Raw genomic sequence first — 26,850 nt, 5'->3', positions numbered from 1 at the left:
GGTAAACGGATTTCAAATGAAAATAAAAGGTATATCCTCTAGGATTCAGGTCAAATATGTCAAATTACTTTAGAACTACCACAATAAAAGCTTTCAAAGTGCAGACAGGTAACCAGACTATTCAAATGAAAATATCTTCTCAACCAGTGTACCCAATGGTCAGTAGCCAGCCCTATTCTCTATACCATTACCAACATTCACCCATCACCAGTAACTCTGCACAAGGGTGACGTTCTTCATAGGTCAAGAACCACTATAGCACAAATACAAAAATAGCTGAAAGAGATACTGCAATCTAGTTTGTCACCAGATCTCTAGCAACTGCATAATGCTCAGTAATATTAAAACTGTCACTTATGTTGTTTGGAACATCTCACAAAACCAGCCCCTTAACAATATCAGGTCTAAATGGCAATAAAGTAGCTTAGATATCCCGGTATAAACATCTGGACCTAGTGATAGATCCTTTAAGTCTATTCTGAACAAGAGAGGCTTGAAGCCCTATCCCTAATCCCTATTACTCTGTCTCTTACGGACCTCTGCATGGTAATTTAGTCCAGGTTCCAGTCTTGTTAAGGATCCAACCATCCTCAGTCTCCCGCACCTCCACAAAACAAATGGATTCTCAAACACCTGATCTACAGACTTGAATCTTCATCCACAAATAAATAAGACATGTTGGAAGGACAGATTTATTACTTGGTGCTTTCCCCAATTTTGGAATAATCTACCATTACTTATAAACAGAAGGATATCTTAACTTTAAGGCAAACCCTTGGATGCAGCTGTTGCCCTACAATGATTGCTACTGGCAAGGTGGCTATGGTTCACTGGCCGACTCTGCCTTGTAAACTCCATAAATTCATGAATTGCAGTAAAAGTTTGTTTCTAACAGTCTCACTCCCTTGAACACGGTGCATTAGCTATTAATGTGCCCACACCCTTCTGGAATACAGAAACACTTAGAACATCTCAAACACCTACATCTTACAAAAAAACAAACAAACAGAAAACAGTATCTATATTTCCACTATCCATGTAAAACAGGGCCCGTTCCTGATCCCATTCAAACAAAACATTGACAAGTGGACTGGAAATCATAAATTTAACAAATTATCTTAACTAACACCCAATTACAAATCCTTAGCTACTTGCCTACTAACATGACCCCCCTCATATGATACTCGGGACCCAAACGGTCTGGGGTGCACAGCTAGGCTTGTAAGGGCCCTAGTGGTCATTAACCTAGAACCTATATACTTATTAAACTAAACTCTAGAAATGACCACCACAGCAACACTTAACGCAAACTGGCTACCACTTCCAGCTAGTGCCACGCTACTTCTCATCACTCTTACCTTTAAGCTACTGAATAAGAACTACCGCTCTTCTATATATAATATACTGTCTATTACATCTTCTCTACACTACATTAGGGCATGTAGACGATCACACTTCTACCCAATACAAAATTGTTGAGAAAAGCTTTACTAAAATAACTCCAGCCAAGTAGAAAGAACTCCCAGAAGATGTGTGAAAAGACTCCTTATACTTCTTTATTTAGGACTCTTAGAGCACCTAAAGCAAGAATACACCTGCACCTACTTTCTAATCAAAGGATAGCTGCAACAAACTCTAAACAACCCACTGCATCCACCAAATCAAAACGGTGTCCCTCCTTTCTCATCAGTTGTAATAAAATATTCAAATTGGTAGATACATCTTAACCTGTAAATATGTTACCCGTACTTTAGGACATTGTTAGACCCTGCTGCTTCTATTGTGTTAGTTCTGTAGAAACAGTAATTTAAATAAGCACAAGTAATACTATTATTTAGACACAGTAGCAAAGTACCTAATTAGAAGTAGTACAACCCTTTTGCTTACTTCACTACGTCACTAGTCATGACTTGTTTCTTTACTTTGTCAATACACATGCATACATGTGCCTTATACCTCACACTATCAAACTGATTTATCCTTTTAAGAGTGCATATGTTTAGTTACATTAAACCTTTAACAGTATGGATCCATAGCACAAGTATGCACTTGCCAAACTGCTATGGTCATGGCCAAAACAAAAAGGTTTCCCTATGATAGACCGCCTACTCAGTTAACAAAAACAAATAAACAACATGTCATCACATATAAAAAATGCTTATTTAGTGGGAAAGAGGCAAAGTCTGTTTGAAATTTGATGCATACCATTGCATGCAGCAGGAAGCCATCAGAGTACTTGGATCTACTGCAAAGAACAGCACAAAGTAAGAGCCATTTCTGGTGCAATCCTTTCTGCTGACTGACGATAACTTGCTACCACCCCCTAAAATGACTTATGGGACATGCAAAATACTGGCCTAATGGAAGCTCTGTAGGTCTGAACCAAAGAGAATACAGTAACTCTCAGACAATAAAGAATGCAGTCCTGACACACACACACACACACACACACACACACACACACACACACACACACAATGCTGCGACAACCCATCTTCCGTATTTACCCCATTATCACAGCTGACTGTTAAAGTTGCTTATATCTTTGCTGTTTCCAAAACCAAGTATAGCATAATGCCTCTTTGGATGAAGTGCAACTTAAACTTACAAAATGCAAATGGCTGGTTTCCAAACAGACTGGCTGTCTACAAATCATAAAGGAACTTGCCACAACATTATACGTTCAGGTGGTGTTCTTATAAAAGGGGAAGGAATAAGGACTGCTGCATATTACACAACATCCTCTACAGCAATACATTTCCACTGTCACCCATGGAAACATGATGGGAGTTATGCATGCTTTGCAAGTATTGTGCAAAACTTACTTTTTTTTTTTTGCCAAAATGTTGTTCTTTGAATGGAGTCCTTTTAAGGAAACATCATCTCACAACCAACTTGCCCAGACATTGCTCCTTCCCTCAGAAAAAATGTAACCTCAGAGAGTAGTCTACAATAAGTAAAGGGTGTGGTGCTAGTTGCAAGCTCAGGTTTAACAAAGTATGTCTCAAAAATTGTGCTTGCTATGATAGCTGTCATGAAACCCTACGCAGTATGAAAAATACCCCTTTTGCCCCATAGTGTAGTAATATCCGGGTTGATCAGTAGTAGAGGGTATGTAGGGGAAGCACCCACTATACAGGAGAGGGAATTCCGAAATGGATTTTGCTAAACTGACCACTGAAGAATTCTACAACAGGCCAACATTACTTCCAGTACTGCCTCCCTGATGCAGCAATACAGTCATTTAAGAATTTACTGAAACGAAAACAGTTCTGATAAGCTGACTTTCACCCCACTCTGACAGGCCAATTTCCATCCTGCTCCACTTTGTTTTTCTGGCTGTCAGCTACATTAGGAATAAAGTCACTCGGCCTTCTATGGAACAGCCTCTTTCTGCATGAGTGAAAAAAAATAGAACACACTGGAAAAACAGATCCTGTCAAATAACTGTGTTCCACGTGGCCTGCTGATGCTGTCAAGGATGGTTTATAGTTACAGAGATAAAGTGCTGAAATATATTTTGATGAACATGTTAGCATTTAAAATACTTGCAGGTTACCTGCTGAGTCTCCTCAAAGGAGCATCCTTTCACTCACCAAACTATTTGAACTTATGTCTAAACAGCCTGGCAATGACTGAAGTGGTAGCAATAAAATCATCCTTCGAATTAAAAGAGGTCTACTGCAACCAAACAGTGGCTCTACTATACGACGGGAAAAACAATTTAACATTTCATACAATCCAGTTAAAGGTCACAGACATTAACTTTACCCCCTACAATACTTAATGCAAGCCTAGAAATTTCTTCAACTGCCTTGCACATTTAGAGCACTGTATTGCTCAGTTTCCTGCATTAATGTTTTTAATCCAAGCTACAAAATATGAAAAGGTGCTTACCCTGGACTTCAGTGACAAGTTTTTCAACAAGGTCCCTTAGCTCAGCAGCACTCTTTGTCATCACTAAAAAATAAAATTATACATTACGCTTTGGTGAGGAACTGCACACATGGAAACAAATTTTACATCACAAAACACCACTTTTTACTTTCATTTATTACTTTTCAATTGCAATGTAACTTTATACAAATGCTTGTCATTCTTATTGTGTTTAATGTAAATGAAGAACTAAACCTGGGGCATACCTCCAATTAAAGTGTCAAAAACTGCACTTGAATAAATCATAAGTTTATTCTAATTTCTGGCCCCTCCTCATAATAAACCAAGACAAAACCCAAGTAACACCCAGTCAACAAGGAGACTGAAAATGCTTCCAAGTTCACTCAAAAAACACGGTAACACCAAAACATACAGAGATTAATTTATTTTATAAAGTTAAGCGCTTCTGTCCATTTAGCATGCAGGAACTTCATCAGAAGTGATAAAAAACAAACAAAAAAACCTCTTCTTACAAACATTTAAAGCCTAGTAACAGGAAATCATGTGACTAGAACATCAAATCAAGACAATCCCATTTATTAGTGTTTGAATTACATGCACAGGAACCAACCCAAGAAGTTCAGATATTAACTAAGGGTACTCATTTTAGTGAGGTTTTTCTTAATAGAACAAGTATAGATTTGACTGACTGTGCACCTACCCTTTGCCAAGGACTACTCTCTTTCTATTGTACATGAACACCATGGCTTCAAGACGTATAATTTTCGTCACTTGATTATTGATGATAGATATTTTAGTCTGTTTAGAAAAGGGTTCACTTTTGTTCTGAAGTTTAATTACGATACAGCAGACTTGGTGTGACTGACCTTAAGCTCTATACAAGAAAAATGAATTTAAAGATATTGTTTCATAATTAGCCCACTAACAGCGGGAATGTTAGCAATTACTGCAGACCTAGTACTTGTAACCAACCACAAACATCCAGCTCTCTAATTATTTGAAATATTTTCTGAGAAAGTTAAGGAGATGGGTGCAACAACACTGATTCATAGTTGGGGCAAATTTGGACAAAGATGATCTCTGTTTAATGAAGGAACTTGTAAAACAGTGAGATGTAAGAATTATTAAGCCGGATAAAGGTGGTGGTGTTGTCCTAATGGATGGGATCAATTATGCAACTAGAATGTAAAATACTTAATGAGTTGCAAAATGTACGAGTTTCTAAGAATGAGACTAACATTTCTTACTAGAAGACTGATATATATATTTAAAAGGATTTACTTGATCAGCTGTACACGTTTTCAAGGGTTGACCATCTATTAATTCCAGACATTTCTGGTATCCCTAAAATCCACAACAGCATTGGTGATCCCCCCACCCCCATGTAACCAATATTGACAGCAGCTGGATCAAAGGCATCTGCTACACTGACAGCACTTTAAAACACTTTTTTAAAAACATTAGATGAGTTTTACCATGATGAATGGTTTTTAGTTGCTATCAATGCAGTTATTTTCTTGTATCCCCACTATATTGGTTTGTAATGGTTTAAAGACGCCTGCTTCACGATTAAAAATCTTGAGAACAGGGACATTAATATACTCATAGAATTAATGGAAGCAGTGCTTCTTTATTAATTTCTTATACTTTGAGGGGGAGTATTTCAAGTAGATACAGCAGGTGTTGCAATGCAGGCAGCATTTGCACCCCTATGTGCCAATTTAATATTACGGTATTGGAAGCAACCACAGGTTCTTAAATCCGAATACAACTGTCAATATAGTCACATTTTTACGCTCTTTAGATGATGTACTTATAATACGGAAAGTTAGTGTAACTCAGAAAATTTTATTCCATACCTTAATTCTACTACTGATTTCTTGAAATTTACCTACATATGCTCTGTGGAAAGCATTAACTATCTGGATGCAACATTGTTAAAAGATTTCCATCATTATAAATTTAACTCCAGATTATATAGAAAGCCTACGTTCTCCAACACACTTGCATTTTTCTAGTAACCACCCTTTATGCCAAAAATAGTCTTAAGGGGGCAGATGGTACGGGTGTCCTGAATAGTTTGAGAGGATGACCACTTCATGCTGGTGATTAACAAACTGATTGACATGTTCATTACCAGAAGATACCTGATTAAATTGTTAAATGAAACATGTAAAAAAAAAAAAAAAAAAAAAAAAAGGACACCACTGCTACATGTAGGTCTGACACTACCAACTATAAATCTACTATGGAAGTATGGAAACTGTAGTAGTAAAATCAGACAGTTACTAACAACTGAAAAGTGATTGACTATGACCCTGATGTTAGCAAAGTTCTTCGCAATGGTCCTCACTTTGTCTGTAAGAGGCACATGAATCTTAAAGAAAGGTTCAAAAGAGGTAGTAGTTTAACCACCACTGGAAAAAGCAAGGGATGACAAAGTGTGGTTGCTGCCGGCAATGCAAGTACATTTACGAAAGGCAAGTTTTGAAACTGACAAGTTCCTACTATGAGTTTAGACTGAAGTGTACATATGATTGCAGTACCTTTGGAGTTGTGTACATTGCTTTCTGTGTTTTTGCCATGGGTTTTATGTCGGCAAAACAAAGTGGGTTTTAAAAAAATGCATTTATGAACATTATTATGACATAAAGAACCATAACAAGAACAGTACACACTTCAAACATACCTTAGAATACAAGGAGCATAAAAAGTTTTATTTTTTGTACTAGAACAGTAACATGAAAGGTGAGAGGTAGGGCTTGGGAACACAGGTTGGAATATCGTGAATTATAGTAGCTTAAGCTTGATGCAAGTGTTTATCCAGGAATAAATGATGATGCGTGTTAAACTTACGGGCTGCCAAATTGTGACAGTCTTCATTCTAAATATAGTTTTAATGTACATTTTTATGTTTTTTAACATTGTCATAACACAAATTATTAGTATTACGTTAGGTTATCTTGAGTTGCTGTTCTAGTCGCATGATTTCCTGTTAATTAGGGTTAATATTTGTAAGAGTTTTTTTTTTTTTTTTTTTTTTTTTAATCAGTTCCGATTAAGTCCCTGCTTGTTAAGGGGATGAAAGCGCTTAACGTTATAAAACAAATTCATTTATGTTTGATTTGGAGTTCTGATGTTTTTTGAGTGAACTTGGAAGCTTTTTCAGTCTCTTTGCTGACTGGGTTTTACTTGGGTTTTGTCTTGGATCACTGTTTGTTTAGGGCCAAGGTTTTCTCTCTTCTTTTTGTTTTTTTGTCCCTCCTTATAATGCTAAAACCTGAAATGCAAGCGGACAATTGTGAAGATTCTCCAGTGTGCGCATGTCTACTGGGTGTGAAGTACTCAACAGTACAAAATCATCATCTGTATGCACTAATAACGTCACAGCAACAAAAACTTATCTCCGCGCCAACACCATGGCATAGCTAGATTAATCTCTAACTACGGTACAGGTGACCCAAGTTCAATTAACAGCTCAGGCATCTGAGGTACTGGTAGCGAGGGATGGAAATGCCCATCTTCTGGGCAGCAGAGGCCATAATGGCATTCCTTAGATATGATCCCTGGGTGAGGCAAGAGACAATTAAGGGTGTGATCCAAAGAGGGGCAGAGGGCAACACTGGCTCTGCTGCTATAGAGAATGGATAATACACCATCAAATGACTGCCCATTGAAAATACTTGGAAAAGCAATGGGAATCGAGAGTAGGTCATACACAAAAAATACTTCCCAAACAGCATATGATGCACAGTCCCAAAGCACCTTTATGCTCCTTTCCAGCCCCAACCCTGCAGCTAGAGTCCACCAGAGTTAAGGAAGAGTAGGCAGACCCCGTGAAGGATAACTGCAATGGGAAAAGCTGATGGTCAGCTGTGTGGGAGGACCAAAAATGTCAGTTCAGTGTGACAGTCTCTATGACTTGTTCATAGTATCTACAGTACAATGTTTAAAAAAGGAAACAAAGGCTCACGGAACACATATACGTTGCTGTTGTCTATACCACAATATTGCTACTTGCTCCCTAGATGGCACTACAGCTGCACCTGCGGCCTGCCAGCACATACATACTTTGTAATGGCCACCTGATTAACTCATGCCATTAAAAATCAGCACTTACAAAGCACTGTCACTGCAAGAGAACAATACAGTAGCGAGAAAATATCACCAAGAATCAATGAATAAAGCAAAATCACAAAGGCACTGTAGACAGGACTGCCACAGAGATGGCAGGGAACAAAAAACATTATAAATGTTCCTTGCTAGTAGACATCAAAGGCATTGATAGTAAAATCAGTGCAAGGCACTTGTGAAAGGGATGGTCAAGACAGTAAACCATTTGTCAAAAGGGGCAAAATTAAGCCAATACAGCTACTGTATTTTGTTGAAGCTTTAAAACGTCTGCAAATTGTCTAACAGCAGCTGACTTACCATCACAGATAATGTTAATTTACGGTAAAAATGAAAACAATTGGGAACAAACAACTCCCTTCTTAATGCCCAACGTTACAAATAAAAAGGGAACTTGAAATAAATTCTAGGTACCAGAAGGAGAAGATGTAAAACAAAATTTTATTTACATGTTAGGCCCTATGATGGCCATTTTATTCCAAAATGTTTAAATACAATGCGACATGCTTAGAGTGAATCTGATGCATTACTAGAGCAAAGAAAAAAAGATTCAATAACTCCTTTGTGAGCTTCAGGGTTGAGTTTTCCTTTAAAGTCTAATATAACACCTCCAGTATCTCAGACAAATAATTAAGGATAGCAAGAACAAAAACACTAAACATGTCCAAGGTCCTGCCAGTGGCGCAGACTGAAAAAACAAGTCCATTTCTGCAAGTCTTTCTAGCCACTGCTCCCTAAACAAATCAATATTTAAAACACTCTTTCTGGATAAGAAGGTATCCTGGTCATCACTGGAACTGAAGAAACCAAAACTTTCATTAATAAGGTATGAAGGCCCACATGAGGTTTGCCAGATGGTGACTTAGGGGATTCTGAAGGGCCTCATGTGGACAGACTGCTACAGAATATGAAGTTACATCGGGGAAAACCACACCTGCCAGGGCCACAAAGGAGGAGGTATAAAAAAATACTTTTGCCATCAGTAGAAACTTGTGAATCAGGAAAGATGGGGGAACCAGTCCCAAAGGCAACTTCTGGGCAAATGCATCTCAAAGATGCCTTCATGACCGAGGAATAAGGGAAAATAAGTTGCCATATTTAGTATCTCTTGGGGATGCAAAATCAACCACAGCAATGTTTTCCCAGTGACTTAATATCATCCATGATAGAGCGAAACAAAATCACTTGTGTAGCATCAGAAGTCACTGAATCAATCCACTAAAAAGCTGGCTTCATCTCAGACATGATTGGGTTTCAGACAGAAATTGCTAGTCATAGCCACTCCTAAACTTTCATGGCTTCCCAACAAAGGAGTGGATCCCCCCCCTACTTGTTGATGCAGTATACCACAGACATACTGTCACTGCGGAATGCAGCAGCGCCTTGGAAAAGGGAGTCAGGAAAGCTGTGGAATGAGGAGGAGGACTGCCCTCGTTTCCAAAATGGCTCCCCATTGAAATCTTGGCAGTCTAAATACTGAGTGCAGACAAACCGAAAAAAAAAATTGGGGGGAATAGTGAGTCTCTAAAATCATTCTTCTCCTTTAAACTTTTTTTGGAAGGGGCAAGAACTCCTGCAGTCCCCCATACACCCCCAAAATTATATATACCAACTCAAGAGACAGTCATACCTCAGAAAAAGGGGAATATTCTGAGAAATGGCATCAAAGACTTTGTATATGTAAGTCTGTACTGTCAGTCTCCACGTTTTTGGGGCTTGCTCTAGCGGGTCCCAACATTTGGTTGCCTTCCAAAATATTTATATGCAGACTGGCCCCTGTCTGTGACCAAACATCTTGGATTGTCTGCCTTTAAAATGCCCCTCTCTACCTTAAAGTAGAAGTATCCATGATGACAGCCATAACTTGAATCAGAGCTTGTGCCTATTATCAAGTTGGAACTCATGCAACCAACCCAAATATTCCATGCATTTATGGGAATGTTTTACTGGGAAGGTCAAGGAATATACAACTAATCGCACTGAACCTTCAAGGTCCACTAAATTACTCTCTTATATCTGATACTAGGAACAATATATAGTCTGACTGCTTTTATTTCCAGGGGCCAAAGGCAGAGAGCAGCCAGAAGAGTTTGATTCTGCAAGATGTAAAAAAAAAAAATAAAATGAAATAAAATAAAAAATGTGTAGTTTTGAGGGTAAAATACTATCCACTGGTAGAAAACCTCAGCAAGACAGAGTGCCCACCATATAGCCAATGAATCTGATCTACTGTATGGGAACAAACAAACTTTGTGATATTCAGTGCGATTCCAAGACTGAAAATGTCAGAAGGGACGACTCCACTGTTGTGAGACTTTCCATGATTGGAGCAGCCAGAAGCCAGTAATCAAAGCAGGGGAAAAATTTTGACAACTCACAGCCTTTGGTTCACTGCAACAATGGACATGCATTTGAAATGAACCCCCTGTGACCTGTGGTAAATCAAATGATAACATCCAGAATTGAAGGTAACTGGACACTCTTAGAAAATGCAAACCTCCTAGAGTCAAGCAATTCAAAGACAGGTGTCCTTGAGGTCAAAACAGCATGTCCAGTATAATTCTGACAATCAGGGAAGGGACTGAATGCACCAGGACCATTCAGAGAGACGTTTTCAGTATATACTGGTTCAGGCCACTTTGGTAAAGAATGTGTCCACGGTCCTGGATTTTCTTTGGTATAAACAGCAATGTCAATTGAAAACCCTAGCCCTTTCTGGTCATATCTTCTTCTTAGATGGCTCATTTGATAAGGATTAGCATTACTTTTCTTTCAGTAGACTTTGACTTTTCACAAGGTGAGACATCAGTGAGGGTAAGGGACTGTGACTGGGGGGGGGGGGGATATTGTATTGTAGCCTCTGGATATGACTGTCCTTACCCACTTTTCCCATGTAATGACCATCCACATAGAAAAATGAAGGGTCAGTACATTCCTGACTTCCTGCAGAGTGGAATGGTCAATCAAGGTCACAGGGACAGTCTGCTGGCCCCTGGAAAAGGAACTGTGGCACCCCTGATTGCTTTGCTGACTCTTGTTATCTCTAAGCTAACAGCTACTCTGAAATTCTCAATTCCAGGTTGGCATTTCCTGGAAAATCTGCCTCTGGCCTTGCTGGGAACAAAGTTGGCATAGACTTCACTGCATTTTTGAAAAAAAGTGATGAACAGCAGCAATTAGTGTTTTTCAAGCTTGGCTTTAACTGTTAGATCGAAAAGTAAGGCCCAAACAAAAGAGTCAGTCATAAAGTAGGCATTGGTTTCATAGTAAAACTGATTAGGCAAGGTCAGGCAAAACAATGTATAGCATCTTCAGCCCTTGCCACCCTAGCCAAAACCATGTGCAAACTACAATAACAGCTAAGTTGGCAATCAGTGAAACAGTTGATATCTGGCATCTGATTTTATTTATTTTCTTAATTATTAATTCTCTTAAGGCAACCCCATCCATAAACTGGTTAGTACAGTCGACCAAGAATCTCCCTGGAATCAAAGCAAATAGGAGAAGTAATATACAGCCCCCACAAGTAGAATACAGGAAGAGGAAATGCACTTCTCTAACCTTTCCAACACATAAGAATTCTTGTTAGGTTGATGGAGAGCTGGTATCTGTACAAGGTTGCTAAGGCCCGAATTCCTTACCTGTATCCATCAGGTCTACACCCTCCCATCTTTCAAAACCACTCTGAAAGACTTCCTAACTAAAATCTGGCACTGGTCTTGCTCACAATCAGGATAAACTAGAACCCTAAATGTGAACAAGAACCTTTGCATTCCACATACCTCCTTACTCTCCCTTCTCCACTTACTTCCTTACCACTATCCAATTATCTTACTTGACTTTCTTTCTAAATATACCATAAGCCTGTTTTTCCTCACTTCATACTGCAATTCCTATTTGTATTAGACTAACTTACCTTTAATTTCTCTACAAACTGTCTACAATTTCTCTAAATATTAAAAATGTCATATACCTTGAATCAATTCTTAACCAATGTTTTTATATTATGTCTAATTTGTTATAATTATTTAAACTGTAGATTTTTTTGTTTTATTTTTAAAGACTGTAAAATTATTGTTCTTAAAATGTTTTGTAATAATTTGGAGCTTTTCTCCCCAGGTGTCAACTGAAAATGAGCCTCTACCCAATCAGACTTTCCCAGTAATCAAATCTCAATAAATAAATTGCAACTAGCAAGCAGACGTTCGACTGTAACAGAGAAGTTCTGAAGTCTGTGCATGTGGACGTCACATTTATGGCCCACAGTTTACATCCCTGTGTGTGACGTCTCCCGCAGCTGTCAAGCAACCAGGCTTAAGTTTTGGTAGAGGAGCTGGACGTTCACGTCGCTAGAGGTAGAGGATTCCAAAAGTGAGAATACTGTAACATGAGAACAGAAGGACATCTGCAGTGTTGGAGCCTTTTTCAAGGTAGCCCCCACAACTTTGGAGTCTGTTTATGAGGTCTGTGACCAATACATCAGGCACATGGGAAGAATATGGGTCCTGTTTGGCCTCCTGGGGGACATGGGACACCACATAGGGATTATGCTATACAGACTACCACCAGATGACCCACCTTGACAGCCAGAGGAATTACTCAAGATAAACTTAGGAAACAGGAAGACCTCCTGCAAGAGGCACCATGGGGCAAAAGGGAATTCTCATTTTCCACTATTTCCCTAAAATCTGGGGTCACCTGGTGAGTATGAAGGGAAATTGGCTTCCTTGTCTTGTCAGTATCCAAGGCTTGAAACTCTTGGTGTGATTCAAAATGTCTCTTTTTGCATCTTTCCTTTGTTTCTGTCCTTGGAAGTGATGAGGCCTGAGGATGAAGAAGCCTGCTCTTGTCTTGATCTGACAGCTGCATCCTGCCAACGCTCAGCAACCCCTCTGTCCTATATAGGAGAGGGATGGTGAATGGCTGTGAGACAACAGGCACAGGTGATCCTTGGATTGATACCAAGAAGGAAGCTAGGACTGAAGAAGAAAGAAGGAGGAAGGTCTACCTTGTTAATACAAGAACAGCTATTGATGCCAATATCCACAAAATCTGCACTGACCCTGACAAATCATCACCAAAGCCAATTGGTGCCAGCCCTGGGATCAAAGTAAATAACCCCCACCCTGATGATCAAGAACTATTCAGCCTCAGGGACGATGCCAAGGGCACTGATTTTGAAAACAAAGTCCAATCCCTGGGATGGTATAGTCTTATCCTGAAGGGTCCAGGACAGATGCTGAACGTAACAGAAGTGGGAATCCAGCTCCAAGTTTGAAGGTCACCCCAACATTGAAGGTAAAGACATTAAAATGTTTGCTATTGATGGCAATATTGATGCTAGCAGGGTCAACACTGAAAGCTGTAGCTCTACCGACATTGATGGCTTTGGGTCAATCAACAGTCTCAAAGAAAATGGAGTCTGAACAGGGCCCTGTTGGGAAACTCATGGACAATAAGCATTAAAACTGGGCAAAGAAGGTGCTCTAACTGTCCTGATGATACCAGGGGAAGGCAGATGGGGTGACATGCTATGGCTGCATAAAAAACTGCCACATCACAGTACAGTAATTCCAAAAAACAGAAGGACCTACAGGTTGTAAAACACCTAGAAGATTATGGGCAATGAGCTGTCAAATGCTTCCTGAGCTCAGGCTCAGCAGCTACTGAAGACATGCTCTACTGAATGGAAGGAAAAAAAAACTCCTCCCAACATCGCCATTACTAACGAAGCTTTAGCTACCAGAGTGTGAAATACAAGCCCCGGAATAGGGCATCTTGGAAAAGGTACTTGAAGATTCCCAGTCTACATGAAAAGCTTTATTTTTAGTCTCCCTGCCATTAGCGGGACTCTGAAGCCCAGCTGGGAATGGGGGGGATAGGCACAAAAGAAAAACCCTGTACAACTTACTTCTACCATTCAGCGTAGAAGGATTAATGATAATGCAAATTTTATAGTGTTCCCAGAAGTGGTGTTCACCTAAACACTTTGCAAATCACTGAAGACCGAAGTCACTAAATTACAAACATTTGAGTTTCAGCCTTCATACCATTTGTAAAATGTATGCTAATGCAAAATCTGTTTATCCTAGCTATTTTATAGCAATACCGGTCCCAGACTTAGGGCCTCTTTTTAACCTCTGAAAGGTATTTGTGGCTTTGTCCAGAATTATTGCAATACGAGGATGAGAGGTATGCACTGCAACAAGCAGTAGCCAGTGGTCATTTACTGATATGATTACTAATGAGTGTTAAGGAAATCTGAAAATGGGTCGTGATTCTCCTGGGAAAGTTTTAAGACAGCAGGCTAAATCCAAAAGGCCTTAGCCCTCAGCTGAAGAAGATGCAACTCTCAATAGCAGACCTCAACTTTTGGGCATTCAGTAGGTCTGCCAAACTGCTCCCCATCTTTTAAATCAAAAAGATTTTCTTCAGTGTCGAAATTCTTTAACAGCAAAAAGGTGAATCAAATATCAATGTATACCTGTTGATCTGAATTTTACCTTCTTAAAAACCCAATGTATTTGCAAAGACTTGTTAACAGACTTCAAGGCAGCAAACTAAAAAAAAAAAAAAAAAAAATATATATATATATATATATATATATATATATATATATATATATATATATTTATTTATTTATTAACAAAAATTAGGTGTCATAATGTTCACAAGACCATGGGCTGGCAGGGCACCTAACAATGATACCTTTGCAAGTTACCAAGCAACTCAAAGAAATACAACATAAAGTACCTCTGAAGTGACCCACATATCTACTATGCTATGAAGTACCTATGAAGTAAGCACCACATCCAGAGTTTCTCTGTTCTGAACTTGCAAAATTATCACTTTTCTCCCTTACAGGATGATAGAAAAAGTACAGTTGTGTACACTTACCATACATGTAGATGTTGAAGTGTATTCATCACATTTGGGTTATCCCTGCCAGGGAAGCCCCTCGGCCTGCCCGAATACCAGAGACTTAGTATTTCTGCATCAGTTGCTGTCACTTGAGAACTGACGTCAGGTCATCAGTGGTATAAAGGAAGGCAGCCAACGCCATTACATCAGTTTTTCTTGTCTTAACCTGTCAGGAGCCCCCAAAGGAGGAGGCCAGGCTCTGCTGGAAGAACCCCACCAGTGAAAAATAAATTCCAATATGTCCCTTGTAAGGAAAGGAGAACAAGAAAGAATGGTAACAAAAGGAGAAAGGGGGCTGGAGGGAGGGAAACCAGGACTGCAACAGTGAATACACTCGAACATCTACATTTATAAGTGTACACAACTGTACTATGTTCTTCGTGTTTCACTGTTGCAGTCATCACAATTGGGTAGATTCCCAAAGCTGAGGAAATGGGTGGAGGCAGTCCAGGAAGCTAGAGGCTGGCTAGCATGCCCTGCAAGATTGCAGAGGCAAACCCTGCCCTAGATTTGGAGAAGAGAGGCAGGTGGTAATGCTTGGTAAAAGTGTGAGCAGATGTCCAGGTGGCAGCCTCCAGGATGTCCCTGGTGGGGACTCCTCTGAGGAAAGCTGCAGAGGTGGAGGCTGCTTTGGTGGAGTGTGTCCTGACTCCCTTGGGAGGAGGCTTGCTATGCTGTTTGTAGCAGAAATGGATGCAGTGTGCTATCCATTTGGAAATGGTTTGCTTGGAGATGGCTTTGCCTTCTGCCCCTGAAGCAAAGCTAACCAGCAATTGATCAGACTTTCTGAAGGGTTTAGCCCTGTCCAGATAGTATCTGAGCTGCCTGTGCACATCTAGAGAGTGCAGAATCCTTTCCTCCTTGTTTTTGGGGGTTAGGAAAGAAGGTACCCTCTCTGCATGGAAGACGATGGCCAGGAGGAAGGCTGTTTTCCAGGAGAGAAATTTTAGCTCTGCAGAAGAAGCTGGTTAGAAAGGGGACAGGGTGAGCTTTTCCAAGACAAAGTTAAGGTCCCAAGATGGCGTTGGTGCCCTTCTGGAGGCCCACAAGTTGCTAGCCCCTCTGAGGAACCGTTTAATCAGAGGGTGTAAAAAAAGAGGCCGCTCAGTGGGAAAATGAGCAGAAACAGCAGAGGCATGAATTTTTATAGAGAATGAGAGACCACTGTGTAGTAGGTCAGCTAAGTAATCCAGGATGAGAGGGAATGGAGGGCTATGACGTATTGGCCCCCTTAGCCTGGATTCAGGTGCAGAACCTTTTCCATTTATCTGCATAAGACTTTCTGGTACTAGTGCGTCTGGGCTCAGAGATAACATCCAGAAACTGTTTACTGAGGATGGCAGATTGGTCAGGGTTCAGGGTATAAGTCAAGCTGCCAAACTGAGTGTCTGCAATTGGGGTGCATGAATTCCCCTTCCCTCTGGGTTAGGAGGTTTGGGATCAGAGGAAGACTCCATGGAGGCAGTGGGGACAGGCTGCACAGCAAGGGGTACCAGTGCTGTCTGGGCCAGTCTGGAGCTATGAGAATGGTCCTTGGTTTTTCCTCCCTTATTTTGAGCAGTACCCTGGGAATGAGGGGTAGGGGAGGAAAGGTATAGACCCAGAAGTTTACCCAGGGGAATAACAGGGCATCCACTTTCCAAGCCGTGCAGTGATGCTCCCTGGTGCAGAATTTGCTGCGCTGATGGTTGGAGTGGGAAGCAAAGAGGTCGAACTTCGGGGTTCTCCATTTCCGAGTTATTAGGAAGAAGGTGTTTCTGTTGAGCTGCCACTTGTGGGGGTCCAAGAGCTTTCTGCTTAATTGGTCTGCCAGAGAGTTGAGAGAGCCTGGCAGGTATTGAGCTAAAAGGTGTATTTGCATGGAAGAGGCTGTGGACCAAAAGGTCACTGCCAGGCTGCACAGCGGGTAGGAGTGAGTCCCTCCCTGCTTGTTGATGTACCACATCACAGTGGCATTGTCTGTTTTGATCAGGAGAACCCCTGGAGAGAGAAGGGGTTTGAAAGATATCAAGGCCTGTTGCACAGCCATCATCTCTTTTTGACTGATGTGCAGGGGGAGTTGCTGGCGGTTCCATTGGCCCTGTATGCACCTGCCATCCAAGAGCGCACCCCAAGCATAGTCTGATGCGTCTGTGGTGAGGGTCTGGGCAGCAGGATGTGGGGAGAAGGGCAGTCTCTTGTTATGGGAGTAGGCTGTTGCCCACCAAAGAAATTCCTTCCTCAGGCAAGGAATAATAGGCAGAAGAGTTTCCAGGTCGAGAATGTTGACACCAAAGGCTCTTTAGGTACCATTGAAGTTTCTTCATATGCAGTCTGGCATACGGAATGAGGAGTATGCATGAGGCCATGAACTCCAGGGCTTTAAGGATTTTCCTTGCAGAAAGCTGGGGCCTGGTGGCCAGTTAAGAAAAGTAGGCTGATAGGAAAATTTGTTTCTCTGGTGTAAAGCATGCCATCTGAGATGCTGTGTCCAGACTTGCTCCCAGGAAGATTATCCTTTTGGTGGGTACCTGTTTGGATTTCTTTTCGTTGATTGTGCACCTTAGGGAGGTTAGTAGGTCCTTTACAAAGGCCAGGTCTTTGAGCAGCTTTTCCTGGCTGTCTGCCTGAATAAGGCAGTCATCTAAGTAGGGGTAAATTTGAATATTTCTTTGTCTGCAAAACGGCAATGGGCGGAGCCAGGCATTTTGTGAAAACTCTGGGAGCAGGAGATAAGCCAAAGGGAAGCGCAGAGAACTGAAAGTGTTGAGATCCTGCTCTGAAGCGGAGATATTTTCTGCACAACTCCCTGATAGGAATGTGGAGGTAGGCCTCTTCTAGGTCCAGGGTGGCTAGCGTGGTGTTTTTGGAGAGCATAGGTAACAGTTGCTGTAGGGTGAGCATTCTGAATTTTGGGATCACCAGAAAGGTGTTTAGAATGGATAGATCTAGGATGGGGCACCAGAAAAAGTCTGGAATAGATGCCTTGGCCTATCTGCTCTGCTGCCCCCAAGGAGGGCAGGGAATGGATCTGCTTTTGAGCCTCTGCCCACTGATTCGGTGGTAGATCTGGGAACTCTTTTGAGGTTGGAAGGGTGTGGAAGGAGAATACCCCTGAGACACAATGTTCCGAACCCATTGGTCCTTGGTAATGGTCGCCCATATGCTTCAGAGAAAGGAGAGTTTTCTTACTAGGGGTATGTGCAGGTAGGCAGAGGTGAGTCATTGTGAGTTCTTACCATAAAGGGGTGGCTTAGAACTCCCTGGTTTTGAAGTGGAGGTAGTCCACTGCTTAGATCTCTGCAACCCCTGGGGCTGTTGTCTGGGGGGGTCTGTTTCCACGGGGCCTAGGCTGGCCCTGTCTATTCTGAGCACGAAATGACCAGTGCTTGGGAGGGAAAATGCCTGCTAAACCTAGGGGGCTGGACTTGTAAGAAATCTAACAGTCTGCATAGATTTTGCTTTTAATTCCATCTTTTTTAAGATCTCATCTGCTTTAGTGCCAAACAAGTTATCTTCGTGCAAAAAAAAAAAAAAAAAAAAAAACACAGTGCAAAGTGTGTTTAGTAACTTGACTTGCAGAATGCATTAAGTCTTGCAAATCTTTGGATTCTGCCAATGCAGGGAAGGAGGACACTTTTTGTTTAAGGACTTCCAAGGTATGTTGCTGATATTTAAGCATATAGAACTGACAATTTAGTGCCCTGATAGCAAGAGTAGCTTAGGTGTATACTTTTTTACCCCATCTGTCGAGTGCTTGTGAATCCCTGTCTGAGAGGGGTGGGGTTCTTAGCTGAGGTTGCTTTAATCCCTTTAGGCCCTTGAGTAATGACCTCAGGGTCAGCTGTAGGATTTTTAAAAAGATATTTGTGTGAGTCAGGAACTCTGTAGTACCCAATCTGGTTTTCTGGCAGCAGGAGGGAGGGCGTCTGGAGTCAAGCTGGATTCAAGGAAGACATCATCTACCACATCTACGACTGGGGAATGGCTAAGGGCCTGTGTTGTGGAAGGTCCAGGAACTCTCTGAGTCTCTTTTTAGACTGTGGGTAGTCTTTACTCTCCCACTGGAAATGCTCCCTAAAGGTATGCAGGGTTTTCCCAAAGGAGAAATCCTCTGGGGGAGAGGCTGAAGGAATGGATTCCTCTGCATCAGAATCCTCATATGTAGAGTGGGGCCTGCATGTCTTTACAGTCAGATGCATCGGATTAGTCTGACTCTTGTTCGGACAAAACTATTGGAGACGGCCCTCTTTTCCTTTTTTGAAGGAGTGGCTTGGCTTCCACTAATCAGCATGACAAGGTCTTCTGCCATTTTAAGCATTTGAGACTAGGGCAAGGGAGCAGGCGCCTGAGAATGAGTAGTCGGTTTCTTGGGTGTGGTTTGACCCCTGGGCCTAAGGAACTTGGTTGTTTTCAAAAGAACGGTAGCAGTGAAAGAAGGCGTTGGTTTATATCAGGATTCAGTGTTGTGAAGGACTTTCTTGGAAGCTAGTGCCTGCACAGCGGCTCCAAAGCCCTCCAAAGTAGGGACGACTGCAGGATCCTTAGACGAAGAAGAGTTCTGCAGCATACCAGACTCCAAAAGGGTCTCAGTAGTGCCCTGTGAATTAACTGAAGCGGGAATCGAGGCTGCGAAAGCACCTCACTGAGTTCCGGAGGACTGACTACCAGCTTAATGGATGTGTCATCAGAAGGTTTGGTCCTGTGCGATCTGTCTCTAGCTTTATCTTTATGTTTTCTGGGCAGATCTGCTGTCGGATTACCAAAGCCATATCGGAATTAGAGGACTGTAAACCGAAATATCTGGCTACAATAAGGGCCAGACAATGAATAGTTCTGACGTTAAAACACAGAAGCGACAATGAGGGACTTTGTGGTCTGGGCCTAGACAAGTGATGCAGTAAGACTGGAAGTCCAGGTGTGGTATTTGCTTTCCACAGGCAAGACAATTATTAACTTCTCCTGACATCGGTGAGTGCAAGAAAAAAGGATCCCCAATGGGGTACTTAGCTTTCAAAGACTTCAACTTCAATTCGGAAATGAAACTCAGGTAGTGGCCAACCAGCACTCGTGCAAACTGCTTCTGCTTCGGGCTCCATGACAAGAAAGACTGATGTAATGGCGTCGGATGCCTTCCTTTACACCACTGATGACCTGACATCAGTCCTCAAGCGACAAGCAACCGACGCAGAAATACTAAGTCTCTGGTATTTGGACCGGCCAAGAGCTACCCTGGCAGGGATAACCCAGATGTGATGACTGCAACAGTGAAACACGAAGAACATCTATCTTTAATGCAACACTTGTCCTTTTCAGCTACAATCCAGCACTATAGAAAGATTCAAAAACAATTAAGTTAATGTACTGCAATAAAGTTCGACCCACTGGAAGCTTCTCACTCCAGTTACAATCACCACTATATGTCAGAATCTCAATATTTAGTGTCAAGCAACTCACTCCAAATATCTCATAGTATTCAACATACTTACCATTCAGTTATAAAATCAAAGTTAATTGACATCTCATTCCTAAGTAAAACTCAGTTCATTCAACCTGAGGCCAAAAAAGACTGTCTTTCAGTTTCATAAATTCAACATATTTAACGGTGAGCATAGTTACAATATAAAAATACTGTTGAAATAATACCTTCAGTCCAACTAAGCCCACTAGGAACCTCTAGGTCTAGTCACATTCAACAGTCTACTTCAATCCTTCATTCATAGGTACTGAACAGTTTAAAAGAACATTTCATTTTCACAACACTCAAGACAACTACATAGAGGACATTTCCTTTATATATCCACTGCAATATCCATAAACTGCTACCCATCAAATCCCTGTCTGGGCAATAAGGCAGCTTGTACATTCCCAACCAAGAGAGGGGGAGTGTGGATCCCTGATCAGAGTGACAGTACACAAGTAAGCTCTCCTTTCCCACTTGTAAAGGCCAAAAGCACTAGTCTAAGTTCGGTAAAATAAACTTAATTTAATAGGGGACCTAGTCAGTTGTACTGCACTAACGATTTAACCAACCTTCCTTTGATAGAATGTAATCCTCATAAAAGGAAAAAAAAAAACACAGGAGAAAAAAAGACATTTCCTTTATAAAACAACCAAAAACACCTCCTACCTCAAACACATTTCATCTACAATCACTTATCCATCAAAGCATATAACGGCAGGGCAAAATAATTCTAGTAATAAATATAACCTATTGACAAAATATTCTCCAGAAACTTCTCCATCCAACCACACACCAATGCATGTATAATCTTACGTAAACAGCGAGGAGGGAAGGCGTACACACATTAAACATACTTTAATATAACAACTGGAGTTTCACCATTAGCATAAGTCTCGGGTATCAGAAATGTGAACACCATATACTACATGGTTGATTCCATTTTAAGAACTTGTTCAGCTATATTACTGAGGGAAGCACAAACACTTAAGAGTTCAAAAACCTTGGATATATAAAAAAATTAGTTCTGTTATACAAAAAATCTGTGTAGTTACTGTAACACAAAGATCAAGTGTTCTCATTCATCTGAACAGCATTTCCAAACAGAATTCATCACAATGGGCATGAATGTCATAACAAATCAGAAATGCATCTAAAAAGCAGCATCTTGCACAAAAAACAGTCAGGTTTCAGTACTTCTGATACTGAAAAAGTCTCTTTTACAGTTCAATAGTCATCAGTCATGTAAAACAAGCACAGATCCTGAAGAGTTCTCAAGTTGCAACTATATATTCAGCTGTGAATTCTGCATTGACTGGGCCAGTAATTCACCTGGCACAGTTAACAGTAATATCACCAACACGCTCCCATGGATTTGCTGAATCCACAGACTTGCATCATTGTAAAAATAAAATTCTACTATAAACAGCTCATTGCACCAGCGTGCCTATTGTAAATCGAGCATATATCAATAGAAAAATTAGTCTGGCTTCTGAAGTACCATCGAGTGACCAGGCTTTTGTACTGAGATATGCCAACAGATCAAAATACAAGAAAAATCAGGTACATTCTGCAAAACTAAAGAAATAAAAACGTACTTGATTTTCCTTGTATTTCGGCACTGTGCATTCCTAAACTCTCAGCAGACTCTCTTACCTATACGGATTTTCACAAAATGTCCAGATATTTGCTTTGTAAAGAACCTTCTAAGTTTATAAGAGTGACATTTTCTCTTTTCTCCGCTGGTTCTCCTGCGATGTACTTATGTACTCTGCAAACATGGGACTAACTCTCATACACATGTGCAACACATCAGCAAACACAGAAAAACACTACAGCACCATTATACAAAGACAATTAAGAAAATAACAAAAGTAAGCAATTTCTTTCTTAAATAATGTCATTACATAACAGTAATAACCCACGTCTGGGTGTGGGTATCACAAGATTCACCCACGGTTGGCTTTGTTTAATCACTCGGGCTTCGCCCTCATGATTAAACCATGCCAATCATGGGTTAATTCTGTGATACCCACACCTCGTCATGGGTTACTGTTCAATAATAAAAATTTTCAAGATAGTAAGGTACAACAGTTGCATCTCAAATTCCATAGATATGTTTCCTTATGGCATGAAAGAAATGTGACCACTGCTTAATTTTCTCAGGGAAATCATGATCAAACTAAACTTTTATGCCATTGCTTTTGCATAGTTTGTCTGGCCTCCACAACTTAACACTTGCTTTTTTAAGCAATCAAATTCTCAAACTGATACGTCTAAGATATCTAAATGCAATGTCTAACACAGACAAAGGAAACCAATAAGCCTTCACACTTAGAATCTTGTTCACCAGAACAGCAGTCTACATTGTTATCACTGATTTCATATACCCAGAGTCCTATTCATCTACCTCCTCTGGTACTCCCACAACTTGTATGTTAGAGCCTTATCTTCTCTCTCAACCAAATTACGTCCTGCCCAAAACCAGTTCCCCAAACTACTTAAACTGCTCTTCACTAAACCACTTCTAATTTTCAAAGAAAAAAATGTGTCAGATCACTCAGAAATCCACTTATCCTCTTCTCCAACCAGACCCTTCACAAAATCTGAAAGTTAAATCATAACAATTTAAATTCTCAAAAGACCTTCAATGAATACTCTTATATGAAACTCGACCACATCCAAGAAGACCCAATCAACATTTTCACTTACTCCAGAAACCATGCAGCTGACTTTTCCAAATCTTCAGTCATTTTTTTACACTTTTTATAGACATTTCAGCACTTCTCTTCAAATGGCACACCACTATCAAATACGGTACATTTTAAAGTACTTCTAATCAACTTCTACACAACTAATTCTTACACTATAAATATTTTGAACAGCTGTTAAGAGGACAATGTACTTTCTCAAGCACCAAGATTTATCTACGAGTGTTTATTTTACTGTAATTAATGGACAGATAATGAACAAACTACTGACCAAGAAGCCAAAGACCACAGCAAATGAATCCAACAATGGTAGAAACCACGAAAGCGCTTAGTCGTGAATTGCAGTGGTTTTACCAATAAAGGATTGTTTCTCTCCACAACAACTGCGAACTGGAGTGGTTTCTACCATTGTTGGATTCATTTGCTGTGGTATTTGGCTTCCTGGTCAGTTGTTTGTTCTTTGCTTGGATTTCTGTTCCAGTGATTTCTTGGCTTTTTGTGGAATAGTACATTAAAAGAATGTCTGAAGCAATATTACATTTATGTGAGATGTAAATTGGTGGTTTTACCAAGAAATAAAAGTAAAAGGCAGCATGAAGTACCAAAAACAGGAAAGGAAGTATTTGAGAAAGGGATATGTAAACAGAAACAATAACTGTTCATACTCAAAGAAATTATTTACAGGCTGTTTGGGGAATATTACCAACGAATGGTCTTGTGAATGTAAAAGTACATGACAAATCATATCCAATGTAGAGATATAATCATAAAAGAGAGAAAACATAACTGTATACCTGCATTTGTATCAGAGGTGATAAAACTCCTCAACTACCTGCTTGAAAATCAAATTATATCACCCACTCAGCATGGTTTCAGAACAGAACACAGCACCACTACCGCCCTCCTATCCTTCCTTGATACAGTTAACCAGGTACATGATTCTGGTAAATTAATCGCTTCACTTTTCTTCAACCTCTCCAAAGCTTCTGATACCATTTCACACAATATCCTCCTCTCTAAACTATCTACCCTCCACGTTTCTTCTCTTACCCTACAATAGCTGTCTTCTCCAATAGGCAGCAATCCACCAAATGGCAACAATCTTACTCTGCCTTCCTCAATACTTCCACAGGGGTACCCCAAGGCTCCATACTTGGTCATCTCTTATTTAGCATCTTTATTAACTTTCACTCCACTCTCCCTCAGTGCTCACTAATCCAGTATGCTGATGCACTGCAAATTCCAACTATGAACTCCAGCAAATCACCCAAAATGCCTTCACCTCTACTGAATCTTGGATGCTTAACAATCACCTTGCCCTAAATCCAAAAAACAAAAACTAAACTAGTACTTTTTACCGCTAAGAAAACCACTCCCCTAGATAAAAATCTCTTCACTATACAAACCCAAGACAATAACACTATAAAAGTTGTAATGTCCCTGCACTGGCCCAGTAATCAAGGAGCCTCAATCCTCACCACTAGCACCAGTGAGGGACGTGCACACTGGGAAGATGACAAGTACGCACACAGTAAGTGTAATTTCGCACACAAAGATCGCAGTTTGGGGATGGTTTCTCCCTCTTTCCCCAGATCCCCAACAAGACTCCCCACTGGCACAGATATATAGGGTTAAGATCTCAGCTGAGTGGTCAAGCCAAAACTTCCAGCACCCTCTCTGTCCAACCAGTGCTTTGTGTCCCTGCCCAAGTAGCTGACACACACGCACACACACTTTGAGATTTGATTTATATACAAACACACAGTCAATCCCTGGGGAGGCTGGCACAGGTTCACTAGCTATGCCCATTTCTACCCAGACTATAAGGTAGTACCAGCTGCCACCAACCACTCTTACTTATTAGCGACTATAAGGCCCTTACCAAAGGGTGACCAATTCTACTGTGTAATGTTACTATTACCCAAATGGTAAGTGTGCCCAAGACCTTTAAGGCTATCCAGGAGTGACCTGTACAGTGTCACCAAATACATATGCAAGTACTTTAAGAGCTTAAATATCTCTAAACAAACCAGCCACAATTAAGAAGTTTAAATATATTTAATAATAAATAATAAAAGAACAAGACAATACCCAATAACTCAATACAGTGACAACAGAGTTCAGAATCACAGGAAATATTTTAAAACAACACTGAAGGACAGTCTTACATAAATACAGAAAACATTTAAACTAATCTTACTGTATTCCTATCTAACCTAGTACTTACTATTAGCAAGGCAGAAGTGCTGATAAGAGAATGTTTCTAGGTCCAAAGACAAATACAAAATGCAAAGACTTTCTCTGAGAGAGAGTTCTTAAATTAATAACACATTACCGTTGGGGCAACTGGATGACATCACGCTTTGTCACCTCTGCTTTCAGTTCCCAGGCTAACAGATACCAACAAAATTTAACATTTCTCTGTGAAAAATACTTATCTCTCAGAAGTTTGCCTAGAATTGGAAGTTGTAAAACAGTTAAACACTTTTACATTTGAAACCTGCAATTATTTCTGTTTCCAGACAATAGAAAGAACTTCTAGCTCTAGACATCCTGTCTTCTTGCTGTACTAACTAACTGTATAACATATTGTAAAACTCTTCACTTATTTTCTCAGAGTTTGCAAGTTAACTCTGTTCTTTTCCAGTAGGGTACACTGTGGTTACATTATTGAAGCTCAGTACAGAACATACAGTTCAACATACACTTGTGCTCCAGTAGTTTAATATCCACATAACACATAGTTCTCTTACATTTCTAAGACAAGCCTGTTGATCATATTAATATTCACAAATGACAGAATTATTTGCAAAATTCCAGCTAGCTGGGCCGGCAGCCTCACAGAAGTTGTCCCACCCATTAAATTACTAGGGATTATTATAGAGGAAAACCTTAACTTTGACCTACACATAAACAAGAACATCAAAAAACACACCAAAAGCTTGGCATGCTCTACAGACACCAACACTTTCTTAGCCTCTCTACTAGACAAATCCTTGCGACTACATTTTTATTACCTCTCGCCTTTATGGTACCCCTCTCCTCACTAATATCCAAAATTCTGCAAAATCCAAACTTGATATGTGTTGCAACAGAATGGCAAAATTTGTCACCAAGGTTAAATTCTCATCCCACCACTGTAACTCACTGAAACAATTAGGGTAGCTGGAACTCCGCCCACCATCTCTCATTCACCCAACTAACTACAGCACACAAAATAATCTACAGACCCACAGACTGTCCTGTGCTCTCAACTCTACTTGCCAAATACCAACCCAGCAGGCAACTAAGATCTGAAAATTATCTACTTATAAAAGTAGAAAAGTCCACCTTACCTGCTGGTCAACTCCTCTACTCCACCAATGCAAAACTATGGAACTCACTTCCACCTTCTATAAGAAACACAGGCAGCACCACCACCTTTAAACAAATTTGAAAAAATATCTCAACTCTTCCATGTACCTGCTCATTAACCTAACCTCTTCCTTATCCTTATATGATAACTAATCTTTTATGCTTTTGGCTACTAGACACTAATGATACTTTCTCCATATGTATTCATTTTTTTCATCACTTGTTGATACTGGTACAATAATACAGATTTAATATATCTATGTTTATACCTGGACTGAATTCATCCGACAACCAACTAAATTCCTGCTTTTAAGTATATATTTTTAGTTTTTCGGCTTTTCCCAGTTAGGGGTCGCCACAGAGGATCACAATTGACAGTGAATTTTTATGATGTCG

At 40.4% G+C, this 26,850-nt stretch overlaps 1 protein-coding gene across 1 annotated transcript in view; it reads right to left on the bottom strand.

Moving 5' to 3' along the window:
• CCHR1.PART0H21orf91 (chromosome chr1.part0 C21orf91 homolog) overlaps positions 1 to 26,850 on the bottom strand; it is a 593,157-nt gene that overhangs the window by 50,194 nt on the left and 516,113 nt on the right. The window contains exon 4 of the mRNA XM_044068793.1: positions 3,898 to 3,960. Coding sequence (XP_043924728.1) covers positions 3,898 to 3,960 — 63 coding nt within the window. The remainder of the gene's footprint in view (positions 1 to 3,897; positions 3,961 to 26,850) is intronic.

Source organism: Protopterus annectens, chromosome 1.part0 (assembly GCF_019279795.1).
Source record: "Protopterus annectens isolate FY-2018-M chromosome 1.part0, PAN1.0, whole genome shotgun sequence".
Lineage (NCBI taxonomy): Eukaryota > Metazoa > Chordata > Ceratodontiformes > Protopteridae > Protopterus > Protopterus annectens.
This window is presented reverse-complemented; position numbering and strand designations above follow the sequence as displayed.